Source organism: Heterocephalus glaber, unplaced genomic scaffold (genome assembly GCF_053883595.1).
Source record: "Heterocephalus glaber isolate CG9 unplaced genomic scaffold, H.glaber_assembly_v1.0 deba00001463, whole genome shotgun sequence".
Lineage (NCBI taxonomy): Eukaryota > Metazoa > Chordata > Mammalia > Rodentia > Bathyergidae > Heterocephalus > Heterocephalus glaber.
The window spans coordinates 13613222-13632913 of NW_028258310.1; the positions used below are offsets into that span (position 1 = coordinate 13613222).

General features: G+C 42.3%; 1 protein-coding gene across 14 annotated transcripts in view; it reads left to right on the top strand.

The window, feature by feature from the left end:
* Ppp2r2b (protein phosphatase 2 regulatory subunit Bbeta) overlaps nucleotides 1-19692 on the top strand; it is a 455995-nt gene that overhangs the window by 386218 nt on the left and 50085 nt on the right. For all 14 annotated transcript variants that reach the window (XM_004854352.4, XM_087180445.1, XM_004854353.4 and 11 more), the window contains one exon: nucleotides 11274-11451. In XM_004854352.4, coding sequence (XP_004854409.1) covers nucleotides 11274-11451 — 178 coding nt within the window. The remainder of the gene's footprint in view (nucleotides 1-11273; nucleotides 11452-19692) is intronic.

The window sequence follows — 19692 nt, forward strand, 5'->3', positions numbered from 1 at the left end:
TGTCTGGAGAAAAAAATAAGACAAAATTGGCAGAATTACAGGCTTCTGCATGGGCTAGTAACGAAATTGCGAGTTTATCTTCTGACAGAAAGGTGCTTTTCCTCTCTTCTCCCTAGATAGGCCAAAAAGCAGTCAGTGACACTGAGAGCGTGAAATTGCAGTCTGCCATGAAAACCATCTTTGATCCATTGAGTTCAAAACACATACATTAATTGCCAAACAGCTTTTATAAGTTCTATGTTATTCCTGCTGCTGGCAATAGGGGAATAAGTCTTCATATAGCTAAACACATATAAGTACTTGGGTGTGTAGACAGATGTGTATATGTATGAGTATTATATGTATGTTATACATCTACATATATGTATAAAAATTATTTTTAATCCAAAACATCTTTATGAGCTGGGAATTTTTGCTGCCTGTTGTGGAAGCTGATGCTGGATTTCTTCTGTCTGCTCTAGATTCAAATTCTATTTCTGAAGGATTTCCTTAAGAGCTGGATTTCCCAACTTTGGAACTGTTGACGTTTTAGGCCAGATAATTCTTTGTTGCTAGGGAAATGGTCCTCTACATTACAGGGCATTTAGCAGCATTCTTGGCTTCTACAACATATGCCAGTAACTTCCCCTCCGTTGTAGCAACCAAATATATCTTGACATTGCCTAGTGGCACAATTGCCCCCCTATTAAGATCCCCTGACTTAAAAATTGGAGTTCTTATGGCCGTGTTTGGGGGAGTAATTTTTCACTTCTTTTAAAACAACTTATCTGACTCTTCCAGTCTAAATTAGAGCCCCAGTTTTTTTCTTTCATGGAATAATATACATCCCTGTATAGCATCAGTGATGGTTTAAAACAATATATTTGCCTTGGAACATTAATGTCCCTCTTTGCTGTTAGACTTTAAGTTTCTCAGCATACTGTTTTGTTCACTCTGCACACGTATCACCTAGTGCAGTGATTGGCACTTAATAAATGTTTGTCAAATGAAAGAATATAATTCTAAGATATTTAATAACCTGAAGCACAAAGCTTGACTTGGTCCAAAGGGGTTTTTCCTCTGGGGCATATTTCAATTTATATGACAACGCCAGTAAAGAAAGAAATTAGGGACATATTGAGGCTGTTGAAGGGTGTGAGCAGGGAAATCTAAAAATTATACTATTTGGATAGGATTTCTTGTTGGGGGGGTTGGCAGGGTGCTGCTGAGTGGCAGCTCATTCTGGAAACAACAGCTCTGGGATGTCACTGTCAGCAGGAGCCAACCTAGCACTATTGCATTTTGAACTCCGTCCACCATTGATCTATAGAGGAAACAAGTTTTTTGACCACAGTGAGGCTTAATGCTCCATTAATTCTCTGAGGAAAAATGCCCCAGGACCCAGAGATATGTGTCTATAAAAAATAAACTCACAATAGACAGCACAAGAGGCTTTTAATTCTTTTCATGTTTTTAAAAACAGAATTAAGATGCATATTTTTTTAAATGAAAAATGACTGGCATTCTTCCCACTGAAAATGGAGAGTAATTTAATTTGTTAGTGGTTTATTTTATTTGACAGTCTTTGTACATACTCGATTTGGTTTGTTACACTGAATTACCCTTTAATAATGGGTACACATAATGCCAGACTCTGCCCCCCAGGTTGATTTGATAATTGGATGAGCGTCCATATTGTTCAAGGTTTTCATGACAATGAGGACAGAAGCTATTTGGAAAACTCCTAATCAGAAGAATTTTTCAGCTTCTTTTTTCCTTCAGTGAAGTTAATTGCTTCCCAGTGACAAGTCATTCTGCTAACTACTTTTCCTGAGCAATGCTAAATTCTGTAATCATGACTGGATTCCCTGGGTGGATGCAAGGGAAGTTATAAAACTCATAGCCAATAGAAAAAGTCCAAAAAGGCAGTCTCTCAGAATGACCGTTGGGAGTTAAATTAAGAATAACTACTGTAGGGGCTTGGAGCTAGACTGCCAGAGTTCAAGGACAGCTCCCTAATCCCTTAGTGATTGTATGACCTTGGCCAATTTTCGTGACCTCTCTCACTTCAGGATCCACATCTGTGAAATGACACCGGGTATCTGCCTCCAAAGGTTGTTACAAAGACACAGTAATGTGTGTGTGACATACTCAGTGCTACCCTAGTGCAAAGCTAGTTCTCCATAAATGTATCTGTTAGATGGTAGTTATAAAGCTCTGTGCCTGATAGGTTTTCACAGTGCTACTGAACTGCAATTCCCAACATTATGAAAGCGAACACCGATATTAAGAAATATTAAGTAGCAAGCTCAAGCCACATGGCCAGTAAATGGTACATCCAAGATCCACGTGCAGGTTTGTATGCCTCCAAAATTCCTGTTACACATTCCAACCTCAAATTTTAGGTTTGTATAACCCCTAGAAGACTTTTGAAAAGCTACTTATCTGTCTGGGCATTTTTTAGTAGACAACTCAGTTTTGGCATTATAATATTAAATTTGTAGAAAATGTGACTTAGGAGTATTTTAGACATTGGCAATTTAAAACAAAAAATGTTAATCACTTTTTAAATCCAGCCAATAGATCTTAAGTGCCATTTTAACTGGATATTCACCAGTGCCCATCAAAAAAATATGTGAACAAGATCTCTAACCCAATTCCTATTTAGAAAAAAAAAGTGCAGCTTGCTGCCAGTGTTCATTTAATTTTATATAAACACACTCTTTGGGGCTGAAGCAAGTCTGACTAGTTTTCAATGTGAAAATAAAATACAAAGACTTTCTAAACATAACTTGTCCCTAACCCTAATGTGAGATATTTCATGGCAGTCTTTGGGAGTAAGGTCAGGACTGTGTATCAGTGCTCACTAGAGAAACAGATTTAATGTGAGATATACCCATATATAAGAATTTATAAGATTGGCTTACAATGGCTGTCCACTGAGTCAGATGTGGAAAAGTGCAAAAGGGCTGTCTGTGTGTCGGAGCTCACTGTGTAGTGTCCCGTCCGATTCTGTATCAGGAGGCTGAAGGGTCTGCACTAGAAGACAGAAGAGTTTGTGCTAGAAGCCAGGGATGATATCTAAGGTGAAGGTGAAGACTGGAGCCCCCCTTTTTTTTTTGGTTTGGTTTGGTTTGGTTTGGTTTGGTTTGGTTTGGTACCAGGGATCAAACTTGGGACCTTGAGCTTGTGAGCCAGGCAGCAGAACCACTGAGCTAAATCCCCCGCCCTGGAGCTCCTTTGAAGAAACAGAAGTGAACCTTCCTTCTTCATTTCCCTTCTGTCTTCAGTGAATCCTTTCAGTCACACTCAGAACTATGAGATCCAACGTAGCTGGGTGTTTCTTACTCAAGCTGACACAATCAGTTAATTTCACAGACCAGAATCCATGAGTTATCTTGGAGTAAGAGCTGTAGCCACAAGTGCCATTGGTGAGAATTCTCAGGGTAGAGAGATGGGTTAAAAGCATGTACTTTTACTGCACTTATCCACAAATAAATGCTAAAAGCACTTTTTATCATTTCTACAATGAATATAGGTACAGATATTTTTTTCCCTAAAAATATTTGACTATTAGAGTATAAAATTCTCTTCTGGATTTAACTCTTACTGTGGTTACCAATGGAACACAATCTACCAAAACAATATAAGCATATAATTCTAACAAATAATTATTAAAAAGAAAAAGTCAAAGTTTATTAGAAATGTACATTATAATAAGCTGGTGTGCAAGCATTTATGGGGCCCTGATTAAAAGTATCATCCAAGTGTCCCTCCCAGGAGTGTTTTGAGTCTTGCAGATTCAGGGTGTGTAAAGTTCTCTTTATGTCTTTCTTTTGCAAAGGAGAAATAGATGACCAGGGTATGGTTATCTCCTGAGATGATCTGATTTAGGATGGAAGTGGGGGATGAGGAGTGCTTTCCTTTAAACCTCCACATACCCCTTAGGAGATCATCACCAACCCCTAAGGACATGGTGCCCTGACTGAAGTCAGCTGCTCCATCCCCCTAACTAAACTGCTTTGAAAAGGGTATTTATTCCTTTTGGAATAAGGAGGGTCCAATGGCTCTCACCCTTGCAAGATGACTCACTCCTCCTTGAAAATGAAGCCTGTGTGCTCTTCACCTGTTGGTTTTCTCTCCAGACCTGCTGGAGGAGCATGAGAGATGTTTCCTGAAGGAAGCCCAGTGATAGTGAGCTTGAGTCTCTGACAGTTTTGCCATTCAGTGCCTCGAGATGGAACAGCAGCCTCAGGCCGGGCTCCACCCTAGGCCTCAAACCTGAGATCCCAAACTCCAGGGTGAGGGTTTATTCCAAGGATGAGATGGACACCCGGCACTTTAGCATGCCTCTGACTTCTTTCCTGAACCTAACAGCCTTGGTTTCTGCTTCCAAAACGGAGTGAGGAGTTGCTGTCTATCTCCGCTGAGCTTCCTAAAGATACTCTATGTAGTGAGTACATGTTTGCCGAAGGCTTTGTCTGCTGCCAGTATAGGGTCTAAACATTCCTATGTGTGCATCCCAGTTGATGACATGAAACCCACCTAACTGCACGACCCCAGCACACTCAGTGAGTCTAAATACAGAGTCATTTCAATTATCTGGGAAGGGGGTAGGAGGCATCTGCTGAACTCTAACAAGGATATGGAGCTACTGGGGACTTACATTGGAAGCAGTTTTGCAAAAGGCTCCATAATGTTGATTGTACTTAACAACAAAGGTGTTCAAAGGATCGCTGCTGATCTCAATGCGATCTGGTGTATGGTTAGCAAAAAGCTAAAATCCTTCCTCCTCCTTCTACCGACAACCCCCACCCTCCCCCCAAAATGTCATCTTCTTTCTGTTCTTTATCTCCTGTCTGGCCATCCCTGCTCTCAGAGTGTTGCCTTGAATCTGTCACCGTGCTGGGGTGCTGCAGGTTGCCATGGTAAACACAGCTGTTGTTTTTCTCTATGAAAAGTCGCTCGTGAAGGTGCAGAGAGTCCTCCCCTCTAGCTTTTCCCTGCTGTGCATCTTCATAGATGTCTTTTAAAGGAGAACCTCAGGCTCTGCTCTGCTTTTTCTTGTGTGCCTCTGAAGCAGGGCATCAGCATCGTGACCCGCCAGCCCCCACTCAGGTCCAGCTGAGTCTCTGGCATGGTCACCAAAGAAACCTAATGACAGCCACGTTCCTTTTGTTAGTAAATGGGTTCTGGAAAGTAAGCGATGATCTGGAAAATAATAAGGGAAAATAATAAGGGAGGAGGAGGAGGAGGAAGACTGAAAAGGGGTGGGTACCAGCAGAAGGAATGGAGAGGAAGCAGGGAGAATGTGAGGAGGAGGGAATTGCTCGACAGAAAGAGGAGGCAATATCTGTAGATGGCTGTGTGTGGGAGCTAGTTGCACGTTCCTCAGCTTTCCTCACACTCACAATGAAATCTTTGATCCACCCTGACTACTGCTCCTACATCTCCCGTTCCTCTCCCTTTCTCCTCTCTAGCCACAAAAGCTCCTTGCTGCTCCTCCGATAGACTCAACAAGTCCAACCTCAGTGCCTTTGCACATGCTGCTCCCCTTGCCCAGAATGCTCTTCCTCAGGAGCCAAGAGCTCCCTGCTGGACTTCATTCAGGTCTCTGCTCAAATGGCACCCCTCAGAGCGGCCTTTCATGGCCACTCATATCACGTAGCCCATTCCCCATTTGCTGGTCCCTTTCCCAATTCAAGTTCATAGTCACATAAGAACTGACAACCAAAGGAGCAGGCCTCACTGTTGTGTTCCCAGCCCCTAGAACATGTCTGATGGGGAGGAGAAATTGGATAAGTGTTTGTTGAGCGAATAATCAAATCACTACCCCTGCTTCCAGAAGTGCACAGCCTCGCACAGCTGCACACTGTGCCCTTTCCCCCTTTGAGCCGTACACATTCCTGGCCCTTTTAAATGTAGTGCAGTTCCCTTCCTACCCCTACTTCTGACTGGTGGGCTCCCGCAGTCTTTGAGCCATGCATGGCCCAGCATCCTCTCCTTTCTGAGGTGTGCCTCGGCCTCCCTGGCAGACCCAGGTGGCTCTGGTGGACATGGCAGAGCACAGCCCCCTTGCTGACTGGTCTGCCCCCTGCCTCTCCCCCAAGTCTCTGAGAGTGTTTCCCCAGGGCCTGGAACACAAGGCCAGGCATGAGTCCCTGTTCTGCCTTAGATCACTGTGACGGCAAATTACTTAACCTTCCTGTGCCTCAACTTACTCCATGCAGAAAGGAACATAATATGCACAGAGATAACTTGTTGGTGAGTTGCCCCAGGGCTTTAAACACTCTTCACTGTCATTTGGGTAAAGAGACAGAGTAGAGGGTGTGCAGCTTGAGGTGAGTGGCACAGAAAGCCTCTCTGTATAATGACTTGGCGACAGAGGCCTGGGTGAAGTGAGGGGGGAAGGCATGCGACTTTCTGGGAAGAGCTCTCTCTCTCTCTCTCTCTCTGAAGGCCTCCTTTGGGTTAGCTGCGGGCTACTCTCTGGGCTCAGGTGTCACACAGTGACTACTGTAATCTGATGGGGTATCCAGGCAAGACCCAGCCCACGGGGGTTTGTTCCGAGGAATCAGCATGGGAGTATGAGCTGGAGTGGCCTAGGGAGGCCCACCCACCCTGTTCTAGCAGCACAGAGCCCACTGCATCCTCTAAGAACAGCACAGCACCTGCTCACGTGGCTCACTCTGTCCAGGTGGGCACAGCCTCCTCTGCCACTGCTGGTGGGGCAGAAGATTTAACTAAAACATCCTAGCCTGATCATGGATGTTGTCTGGCTCTGGCTTTATTATTTGGCAAAGACAAGCATAGAACGGCGTAGACTGACAGTGAGAGGGACAGAAGATGCCTAGGATGGGAGGCAGAAACCTGGGCTGCACTTGCCACACCTGCAGGTGACAGGAGACTTCTCCATTAGGGTCTCAGTGTCCTCATCTGTGTATTTCAAGAAGTGTTCCAGGTTGCTTGCTTTCAAGCTTTCCTTGGCATAGAAATAGTTCTTTAGGCAAAATATTAACAAAAATCCAAGCAGATGTGGCGAATATTCAAATTTGTAACATGTTACACTGAAAGACACATCACCAAGAATGATGGGAAAAGTGTTCAAAACGAGTGGGAGGATTTTGAGGGAGGCTAATGACAATGTGTCTTTTAATGTGGTGCATTTTTTATTTAAACAATTGCTGTAAGTTTTGATCACCTGGAGTATTACTAAGACTAATGAAGCAGTGAGGTCCAGACACGAAAGCCTCCCACTGTGTTTGCCCAGACACACACAGATGGTGACCGTGACGGTGCCTCAGCAGAAGCTCTAAGGCCTGTCCACGCCGGATGTTCCCTGATTCAGTGCCACATGCATGCAGCACAGCATCTTTCCAAAGTATTGGGCTGAGCCATATGAAATTACTGGCATTTGGCCATTTTTGACTTGCAAAAATGTCAGTTTCATATCTCCATGTCCAACACTGGCTAAGCGCACTCGCTCAGAAAGTAGATAGCCTGGCCTCAGACCCCAGCTCCCCAACCCCTTTCTCTGAATACATCCCTGCCTGTCTCTGCTAAGTCAGGCAGACAAAGCCTCTCTGTGAGGTTGGCTCCTGGGAGGCTGGGTCTCATCAAGCCTCAGGGCTGGGCAGGCCAGGGGAGCAGGTGGGGGGCCTCACTCACTCCTCACTTGGGAATAGTGGCACAGCCCTCTCCCTTTCTAGCCCCAAAAGCAGGATGTAGCCAGAGCAGTGGGAAACACAGTCCCAACGTGGTTTCCTGATTTGTCCCTCTTATCCTTCTAGAACCACCAAACTTCCCTTTTTCTTCTTGTGAGGGAAATCACAGGGTAGCAAACAAGCCTTGACCTGGACACAGGAATGAAGTTGGAATGCCTTGAGAGACATGCATCCCACCCCCCACCCTGACACACACACACACACAAACACAAACACACACACGCACGCACGCATGCACAGAGCCTTATCTGGGCAAAGCATTAGTGGCTCCATCCCCAGGCACCTGCATGAAGCCCTTCCCCGCGATGCGGTACATCATGGAATATGTCAGCCTGAATTAGCAGGCAGGCCCGTCACATTAAGCTGAAGCTGTGGGCTGGCAGGTCCCACTTGGTAATGCCTCTTGATCCTCGCTGTCATGCTCCAGTCCACATCAGCACAGCCACGGGAAAGCTCTGCAGACACTGTGCAGTCCTGCAAGCGGCCCAGGGAAAAATTTGGGGGGCAGGGGAGCCTTACAGATTTTATTTCCTCTGTGGCCCTGGAAGCCTGCTCTGAGCTCTGGAGTCTGCAGGGGTCTGGTGGGAGCAGGTAGCACTCAAAAGTTCCAGGCAGGGAGCTCCTTTGTGACAAACTGGAAGCATGGCACGTATTTTTGAAAGCACACAGAGCAGATGCCCTGTTCAAACACTATAAGAACTTCAGCACCTAATTGAGGTTTCTTAGTCACAGCACCACTGTGACCACTACTATCATTAATACTAGAAATAATCCCATTTAGTCTGTAAATTTCCCTAGCAATTTATTCATGTCACTTACGGAGAATTTATCCCCTCATAGCCTGTATGACACTGTGTGTGGAGCAACAGAGAGAACTTTGCTAGCTTTGCATTCAGGTGGGTCCTGAGATCAAATCCTGTCTGTACCTTTCTTAGCTGGGTAACGTGGGTCAGTGACTCAGCCTCTCTGCACCTGAGTTTTTTCTATGTAATAGGACTTTGTGCTGGGCCCTGTTTCAGAGAGCTGATTGAAGTATTATCTGAGAGTACATGAGAAGAATGCCTGATGCAGCATAAATGCCCAATAAACATTTCAGGACTAAAATCACTTCTTTACCCATTACAAAGGCTTGCCCCAGCCATCCCTTAATTGGTGTTCCACAGCATACACCTTCTCCTTCAGCTTTCACATTATCCTCTCACTTGTTCTCCAGTCTCCCTCTGGACTGAACTGATCCAAACCTGCCCTGGATCATGTCGAGGTCACTGCAGATCCTTTTATTTCCTCCCGTTTGGGGGATAACGCCACAACTCTTTCCTGCAGCTTGCCTCCCGTCTACCCTGACACCTCACTCCCATGATAGTTTCCATTACCTTCTTTGTGTCAACTCCACTAACCCATGGGCCTCCCCCTCTTGTCTTGCTCACCCCCATCAGGGGGCCATGCACGTGCCATTTTCCTGCATGGAACATTTTTCCTTCCCCATTTGGCCCTACTCATCTTCATCCATTCTTACCTCTCAAGAAAGCCCCTCTAGACCTTCTCACTGAATTTAAACCTTCCTGGAAATTATATTCTCTCTTTTGGTCATTTACTCCATTTTATCTATTTTTTTTTTTTTGTTAAATTCTTTCATTGGTACATTGTAGGTATACAACACAATTACATTTCTCGTTGGGAATTGTACCTTCACATAATGCATCTTGCTTCTTATTTTTTCCCCATTCCTAGGCCTGCCTTCACCCCCTCCACCCTTCCCTATTTACAAAGACTTTGTTTCTGTTTTTTCCATTTACCCCATTTTATTAGGAGATGGTTTATTTCGTGTCCGTCTCCCTGACCCGACCATGTATGTGAGGACAGGCCCTGTATCACGTGCTTACCAGTTGGGTCCTCAGGAACTTTGTCCAATGCTGAGCAAATGTTACTGAGAGAGGAGGGTGAACAGTAAGCAGAGGGCAAACCATCTCAACAGATCCCCACAACCACCCTTCACAATCATGAGGGCACAGCAAGTAACTGCTGCATTTCAAGTAGTGTCAGCAGAGCTCAGCAGGAGCAGGTTGGTTGCCCTAATCTCCAAGCTTCTTGGCTGGTGACAAATCTACTCAGAGCCCAGGTGTCCAGGCCCTGGCATCCCAGGGTTACGGGTCCAGAATCATTATCCATGGCTGGGGGTGCAAGTACGTACACTTTCCCTTCCTTCCCTTTTCAGGCATTTGGTGGACCCCTGACTTTTTCTGTGTCTACACACAGGGTGTCTCTGGTTTCCAAGAGACCTAGCATCATATCTGTCTGAGCTCTGCTGCCCTGAATCATTCATTTAATTTAGAAACTCAAATATGAGCTGAACTCCCTCAAGACTGAGCAGGGAGAATTCTGTTTTCTGCAAGGTTGTGTTGTTGAGGCAACTGCACTTCACAATATTCAGTCTTTGTTTTCAGCTGCTTCCCTTCTCCACCTGGGTTGAAGCCAATCCAAAAGCTGAAGTCTTAATCTACCACCTGGTATCAAATCAGCCAGGGCTCAGTTACAAGTGATGATTTGCTTGGAGAAAAAATAGCTTTTGGTTATTTTCTTGTTTCTATTAAAGGACTGCACCTGTGTTGTATGGTTTTGTTTGTTTGTTTTCCTCACTCATTTTCTTAGGAGCCAATTTAGCCAGAATTCAAAGAGGCAAGAGAGTTCTGTGTCTTTGTCATATTTTCCTGAGAGAGATTCATATGTGGAAATTATTTCATTCCTTGAGTCTCTGACCTGCCAAGAACAAAACACTAGTGTTTGCTCTTACTCAGCCATCCAACAAACATATACCTTGGGAGACCATATAATTTATTGTCCAAACTGGGACAGTTGGGCTGGGGATTTAATTCAGTGGCACCACACCTGCCTCACAAGTGCAAGGTCCTGAGTTCAATCCCTGGTTCAAAAAAAAAAAAAAACCTGGGACAGTTTTCAATGGAAAGTCGACACTACCTGGTAGGAACTTCCAGACAACTGGTGTAAACTGATTTTTCTCAGGTCAACCAGGGTGTTATGAGCACCCTATATATTAGAGCTGACCTGGGCTACTAGAGTCTGGGGTAGTGACATTTTTCCAAAATATCCTGAAAGACGGAAGACAAAGCCAGGGGGGAGTCTAGCCTTCTAAAGCCATGAGATGAAAAGACAAGAGGGATAAATTGGGATTAAAGTTGAATGAAATATTTCTAAAATTTTTCCCAAATTTTCTTTTTAAAACACATTTCATGTTTTTAAAAATGAGACCATAGCCCTGGAAGGCAGTATCCACGCAATGGAATCCAAATTCCCCCAAGATGCTCCTGGAAAAAAGTTTTGAACTTATCAGGAATGAAATTTCCAATCAGTGCCAGGTGATGGTGATACTTTTAGGAGAGGACTAAAGCCAAAGGGAGCCCTGGGGTACAGGAACAGCATGTGGTTTCTCTGACTCCGAGCTTCTTTACTGTGGCAGTGTTTTTGCATGTGGTAATAACAGATGTAAACATGCACACTCTCTCCCTAGGAAAGAGCTTTGGTTCTGAGTGATTTGTTTCTCCTGCATTCCAGGTGCCCGTCCTGAGACCCATGGACCTGATGGTGGAGGCCACCCCTCGAAGAGTATTCGCCAACGCACACACATATCACATCAACTCCATATCAGTCAACAGCGACTATGAAACTTACATGTCTGCTGATGACCTGAGAATTAACCTATGGAACTTTGAAATAACCAATCAAAGTTTTAGTATCCTTTCCCTGCAGCCAATAATCCACTGGCATAAATCAAGAATATTCCAGGTATGAGCAGGCCCTGGGAACATAGGAAAAATGTTTACAACTACAACACCTACTACCTGTAGAAAACTTGTCCCTTTTAAAATGCATTGGCGTCTATGAGACTCCATCATCCTAATAAAGTTAGGAAAATAGTGACCCAGGACTAGTTCTGGATTTGGATTCTAGAGCAATAATTTCATGCAATGGCATTTATGAATCATGAACTAATTTTAATGTGACTTTACCAACAATAAGGTAAGACCCTAGAGTCTAGTTTTGTGTCCTGCCTCTGCTAAAGGGTTTGTAAATGGTCTGGGTGTACAACATGGACCTCAGGTACACGAGATGGTATTTGTTGTGTTATAATAGTGAAAATAACAGGGACTGCCACTTATGGAGTTCCAAGCACTGCCTTAGTAACTAAGCACAGTGTCTCATTTTGGCCCCTCTACTGAAATATATGATGTGATATCACAGGAAAGTGTACATACCATAATTATAGAGCTTGATGAAATTTCACAGACAAAACATTCCTGTGACCAGCATCCACATCCAAAAGAACTTCAGTCTCCAAGTTCTCATTATATCTCCGTTTTGTGCTATTTCTACCTCTCAAGTGTATATTTGACATAACAACTTGTAATGTAAGTATTATTATGTCCCATTTAACTAAAAATTAGAGAAGTCAAGAAAATTCCTGTCCATGGCAGTCTCCTCATCCCCTCGTATTGACCCTGCACGTACTGAGGATTTATCATGTGCTCGGTCCCTTCAGAAGCTTAATTCTTCACTGTCATTCACAAGTCCACACCTTTACCACTCAAGCAGCTGAGCAACTGCCTACGAGTCAATAGTGACTCTTCTCTTTCACTCACCAGCGTCCTCCACCCCATCTCAATCTATCCATGAGCCCTGTCAATGCTTGCTTTAAAATATATCTCAAGTCAACTCAGATCTCTCCATCCCTGCTCCTGCCAACCCTGCCACTATTAACCACTGATACCTCTCACCTGCGTGGTCTCCTTTCTTGCTCTCCCATACAATAGATCCCCCACATATCACTCAGAGTAAATCTCTCAACGTATCATCATATACCATTCTTTCCTGCAAAAAACACTCTAATAGCCTCCTGCTAAATTAAATCCAAGTTACTTATCCTGGTCTATGTGATTTCACACCATCTGGGCCCTGACTCCCTCTCTGGTTCCCTATCATATCACTTTTCTCTAATTCACTCTGCTTTAGTCAACTACTGTAGTCACTTTTCTGTTCCTGCTTAAACCTTCTTCTTCCGTCCTTTGTATTTGCTGCTCCCTCTTCCTGGAATACCCTGCACCCTGACTTCACAAGGCTGGGTACATGTCATTATTCAGGCCTACATCTAGTGTCATCTCCACAGAGGCACTTTCTCCCACTCACTCCCAACTAGCCATCAGGAACTCTTTATTCTGTTATCTTTATAGTATTTGTCACTATTTGAAATCATTTTTATTTGTATATTTTTAGTTTCCCCATATTAGAATGTAAATTCTTTGAGACAGTGATACATCACTGTATTCCATCATGTGGAACATCCAGCATATAGAAAGTTGGTTGCATATGTTGGGTTTGAAGGAGTAATATTTCAAATATCATCAGAATGAAGATATCCCATAGACAGTTGATTATGAAACCAACCTGGAAATTTAACTCCATAAGTTATACTAAAGCTCTGAATATTCTGATATAAAGTAGATTCCATAGTAGATCAAACTCTTTAAAAGATTATTTCTCCTGTAAAGTCCAATATTGTTGTTCACAAACAAGCATCAATAATTTAGAGCCTAGGCCTCCTCCCTCTTGTAAGCCCCCAGTGTCACCAAGTGTCTATAGCAGGACAGCAAAAAGGGGAGGTCATAGAGGACCACACATGAAAGGATTCTGGGAGCCAGGTCCCAAAATATCCTGCATTCCATTGGCTAGAACTCAGTCATCTCTAACTGCAAGATAGGCTGGGAAATCTTTTCTCTGTGCCCAAGAAAAGGTCCAGATTTTAGTACCCAGCTACCTAGTTTCCACTGCAGACAATGCACAATAGTCCCAAAGACCTTTGAGGGAAGGTATTTTTAATCAGGTACAAGCAGTCACAGCATATCTTTGGAGACACTGAGAACTGACCATCAGGACTATGGCTGGCATCTTTTGTTGATCACAGAACAGATGTGACATACTGTCTGGGCCTGGGAAAACCTGCCCAAAGATTTTGCCAGGCAGTGCAGCTGCTAATAGAATGAGTGTGGGTGGTGATTTCCTTTCCCTCTTTACATCTATTCCAAGAACCAGAAATCTGCTCCAGCTCAGCTGCCTGTCACTCTGAGTTTCTGCTTTCCCAGACTAGGTAGCATGTTTTCTGAATTTCGCCTCCAGGCCTTCAAGGAGGAGGGAAGTTTCTTTAGGCATTTTGGGAGACAGATCCCTTGGGGAAAATGCAAAGGGGATATATTAATAGTGCAGTTTAGGCTATATTCTGCAGATGTGTGGCAGCCTGCCAGATGCTGGCATACAAATGAGACCATACCATTCACCCTTAAAGCAGCCATATGTAAAATAATCATTGTCATCATGAGGGTGATGATAACTGATAGCTATATAGTTCTCAACCAGACTGCCCTGAGCACTAAAACTGTACAAATGGAGACCCTTTTGCTTCTCATCCCTGAAGTGCAGCCACCCTGGGGTAGGAGGTGGCCATTTTTCAAAACAGCCTCAGAAAAATATCAACCACCAGGCATGTCTTAAATCATAAGCTGTTTAGCAACTATTTCTCTTGTACATCTTATCCACTGTGGGTACAGAAGAAATATGACTTGGAATCAAATAATGTAAGTTATCTAAAGCATGGTATAGGACCACTGGAGTGGGAGACAAGAAGCTTCTAAGCAATGTGTGAACATTTTTGTTTTCATAATTATATTTTTCTAATAATGAGTGTTAGCAAACACAACTATCAATGCTATGAGTCCATAGATACTGTAACTGTAAAATCAATATAAATTACAAAGTTAAGCCAGGTGAGGTGGCACATGCCTGTAATCCCAGCACTCAGGAGGCTGAGGCAGGAGGATCACTGTGAGTTCAAGGCCAGCCTAAACTACATAGCAAGACCCTGTCTCAAAAAAAAATTACAAAGTAAGTCAATGTAAGTAAATGTAAAGTATTCATTCAATAGCAAGACAAGTAATTTGGAGATATAGTTAGAAAAAAGTCATGACTTCCAGGCATGGCATTTAGTGTAATATTGGATTATGGCTGAAAACTCAGGCCTTGGAATCCAGTGACCATAGAGTTCTTTCCTAGCTTTACCCCTTTCTGCCTGTTTATTTTATCCAAGTCCCTATTTCTCTATTTCATTATCTTTAGGGAGAAATTCTATCAAAAATGGTTCTGATAGTTACACAAACATATATGTGTGCACACATGCCTGGACAGAACCTTATTAAGTAAATGATCAGTAAACAGGGTCTAATACAAACATGATTATTACTAAAAGGACAAAACTAGAAAAGCCAAATGTTAGAATGGAGGATTCCATCCTGTTGAATTCATTATCTGGCCATCTTCCCAATTCTAAACTCTTCCTTTTGCTCTACAATTGGATACTCTTTGCAAGATGTTGCTTTTTTAATGCCCTAGTTATTTGATATTTTCAGCATTTCTGAAGTCCAGCACATTGTGTTTAGAACTAGATCAGAGCAGGCATTCCTAAATCTTATGGCTTCTGGTCATGAATCTCTCCTTTCACCCAGGTCCTGGCTCAAAGTGGATGAACTTTGGTCTTAATGCATCAGGTTCACAATAACCCATTTCTGGACTAGTAAATTTCTTGGGCAAGAGGACGCCCTATTTTTCAATAAATAGATATTGCTCTTAAAATTCTACTTCTTCATGAAAACTGTGATTTACTCAGGATCTCTTTTTCTTAGGTCTAAGGATGAGTTGACTTGGTTTCTCACCTAGTCCATCAGAGGCCCTTATTAAATAGATTCATATCAAGTTAAAAAGTATAGGCACAGCCCCCAACAACTATACATTGAGCATCTATTTTGTACCAGGCACTACACTAAGCCTGAGGATACAAAAGTGAAACGAAATAAATGTCCTGCTTTCAGAATGATATTCATCAAACAGTCACACTGATGACCATGCAGTTATAAGCTGAAATAAATTCTGTAAAGGAAGGAAGTATAGTTCTGTGATGCATTTTTAGACTAGAAGATAAAAAAGGCTTTGCTGAAGAGCTGACTGTTGAATTATGAAAGAGAACGAATATGAGTTGACTTGGAAGAGAGGTGTGGTGAGATTTGTCCAGTATGTCCAAATGTCCTGTGCCCAGAAGGAACACAGCATATTAGAGGAACCCACAGAAAGCCACTATCATGGGACCCAGAGAAGGAGGAGGAGTACGGTGTAAGCAAAGCTGGGAAGATTGGTGGAAGCCATGCTTTGTGAAAGTTCAATTTCTGGGCCTGAGTCAGAGGGGTTTTCTGAAGCAACCAACTGGGATCCAGAATACTTCATCTTTAACTTTGGTCTTGTGTAGCAATTTCAGTTGTCTACTGAGCTGAGGTCCACTTGAAGTTATCAAGGGATCATATACTCAACTCTTGGTTTCCAGCCTCTAGTGCTTCTAGTACCATGGACAGCTGCTTTTTAATCCAAAGGGATTCTGTCAAGCAGGGTGTGGGAGGAGCTGTACCAATTTCTCTCCTTATTGCTTCAGTGGATTTCATTCTGCCAAGGGATCAAATGTACAAATCAGATGCAGACTGGGCATTTAGTGTAAAATAAGAACATTTCCTCTAATGACACACTTGGTATACTAGCCTATGTATGCTAAGGCAGCCCTGTCTTTCCCATATTAAAAGGAATAGGGCAGGTTTTCCCAAGCTGGGTGCCTTGTGTGGATGCTAATCCTTAATGTTGGAGGCCAGTCTCAGGGGGTTGTGATTCCTCCTCCCTTTGGGCTTCATGTTTTCATGTTGAGAGGGTAAGAATTTATGCAGATTTTTTTTCTTGGGTTTCTTAATCTTCCTCAGAGCAGTACAGCTTAGTAGTGGTGAGACTTCAGACTTTAGAGTCAGGTTCACTGGATCTGAATCTAGCTTCTTTTCATAAAATCTGTGTAACCTTGACAACATATTTATTTCTCTAACCTCAATTTCTACATCAGTTAATAGAGGTGATAATAAATCTTATAAGGTTCTTGCAAGGATTAAATGAGGTAATGTTTAAAGTACTAAGCGGAACACCTAGCACAGAATGAAGGTTTAATAACTGGTAACTATTAGTATGTGAAGCATTTCTCCATCCCATTTTTCTTACTAGCATGTTGCTTGGCTATCTTTCTCTCCAATGAAAACCATAGGATAAGTAATTCCCACTGTACAAGCCTGACAACTTGGTCTTTTAACCTACTGTGGGTCTTTTGTATTTAAAAATTGCCTAGAGAAGGCTGCTAAGTCACAAAAATGAATTAAAGTAGAAGCCACAAACATTTGCTGAAAATTTACTACATGAGCTATAGATGCCATGGAGAGTAAAAGTACATTCCTGATATCTTGGCATTGTAATCTTGAGGGAGGAGATGGGTCAATTAGAATTCAGCCAGAAAAGCAGAATCAGAGAGGTATGTGTATGCAGAGAAAGGGAACAAGAGGAAGAGAAGGAGAGAGGAAGCATGATTGACTTATTGCACTTTGCACTTATGTGGATGACTAAGCAAGTCCAAAGTCTACAGCACAGGAGTCAGGAAGAGGAAACCACATGCAAGCTGGGGCCCCAGAGTCGTGAGCTGAAGCTTTTCCATAAGTGGCAGTCAGAAAGGAAGATTCAGGGGGAAGGAAGAGCAACTTGCACACTGAGAAGCCCTCAAGGAAGGCATGAGCCTATTTAATGCCTCCCAAACAATGAAGTCATACCCACCCAGAGTAACTTCCCTTTTGATTCACTTAGAGTTCATTGTTTAGAGCCTTTAATAAAACCCTTTATGGCAGTACCTAGTTGAACATTTGGTTGAATAACTAGGAAGTGTGTATATATGCTGCAAAATGTTCACTTTTTTTCCTCTCTTTAGAGAGAATATCTTTCTTTGTACCCCACCTAACCTGAAACATAGTAGACAGGGAATTCCAAGGAAAGTATCTGAGCCTAACCAAGTTCGCATCGCATAAGGCCATCAAAGTGAGTATCGGAACAAAAGACAATTATGTAACCATACAAAAAAAGATGAATCTAACAATTTTTGAGCCTGTATCAAGTGCCAGGTTGTGTTACATATACTATCTCCTATCATTGTCTTTCTCTTTTTGTACATAACTTGACAGGTTCAAAATCATTCAGGTCTATATCACTGGTCACATAATTAAAATATAGGGCTGTCTTACTATGAATTTTAGTAAAATCTATATTATACTGTTACAAATTAGTCGAATATAATATGTGGTAAGTGTTCTTGCAGAGGTGCATTCTTATAGAGATGCATTCAAGGAGTTGTGGATGAACAAGTCATGGAAGAATGGCCAGAATGATTCCTGATGAAATGTATACCTTTGAATAGGCCTTTGAAGTAAAAATTTTCTAACAGTAGAATTTCAGGCTTTTTGCTTTACAGGTAGGAAAGGGTTTATGGTTATGGGCCTTTCAAGCATCCCCTCAGTCTTAAAGGGTGTTTCAGCCCCAAGTCTTTTGAAGCTCACTACATATTTAATATAGCATCATGTGTCTCTGTCAGCCCTCACGTTGAGCCTAGCAGTTGGCAAACACTCCATGAATGTTTGCACATTGGCTTTTTTTAAGCTCTTAAGAGGATAATATTCCATAAGGTCCTCTTTAAGATCTCCAGTGCCTCAAGCCACACATCCTTTCAGCTTATAAAATCTGAGTGCTTTGTAATCATTGTTTAATATCCAAAGATTAAATTCAGACCTTGGAAAAAAAAGAAAAGACTTCAAAGTAAGTCATGTCACCAAAAGGGAACTCAACCCAATATGCTCAAAGTTCATGGCTAAGATAGAACTATTTTTCCACCTTCTCTTTCAAATTATTGGCAGACTTAAAGTCAGGTGTGAGAAGCCTCAGTTGCTTTTGCATGTGGGTGACCTTTCCCAGGTAAATGTAGGTTCTGCCCTACAGTTTTGGCAAGCTTTATAATAGTCAGCCCTGCAGAAAGGCACTCTCCTTGGCTCTCTCATCCTTCACTGGCTTCAGACTCAGGGAAAAGCTTGTCAGAATCAGCAAAATCAGCAGTGATGAGACAGAAGCATGTGAAATCAGCAGCCTTCAAAGCCAACAAAGCAAATCAATGTATATAAGCACTGTCCTTAGAGAAACATGTACTTTCTTCAGAAAAAGAGATTCAGCCCAAAAGAAAAATCATTTAATATTTTTTCTCTATTATCTTTTGGATAATTAAAATTCTTAGTCTTTTAATAGGATTCTATTCATTTAGAAGCCAAAAAAAATTAAAACTCAAAGAAAATGACTTTCCCAAATTCTTTCACCAAAATAGAGATGGAGTCAAAACTGACTCCCAGCCCCATTTTGTTACAATCATAACCGTATTATCTTGAACTTTGCCCATAAAGATGAAGTTCCTGGTCCCTCAACTCTCATGGATGATTCTAAGACAAGGATACTATTGCTTTTTCATTATTTTATTGTTTAATAGTGTGTATTCATTGTAAAGATTTTGGAAAAATGAAATAAAATGTCCGGTTTTACTGTATATACAGTATATTTGCATCACAATTTAACTTAAGGCTAGGTAATTCAAACATATTAAGAAAAAAGAAAGAAGTAGAAGAAAACCAAAAAATTCAAAAATACTTGGTTTACTCAGGAACATTTCTTCTATTCAGTTTATGACACAGACATATGCTTTCTCTCTCCTGCTTCCTTTTTTCCTGCTTAGTGTTTATCATTATCTAATATACTATGTATTATACTTTTTACCTGGTTTGTTGACCATTCTTCCCCTAAAATAGAGACTCGATAGGCCAGGGGTTTTTCAGTCAGCCTGGTCACTTCTGTATCCCCTGAAAACTGGCAGGCTGCAGATCTTTGGGAATATTTATATAGTACATGAAAGAATAACTGAATGAGTAAAGCCCATTTGCTAAAGCATAGCTTAACATGCTGACTTTAGGATCTAATCATCCTACAAGATATAGCT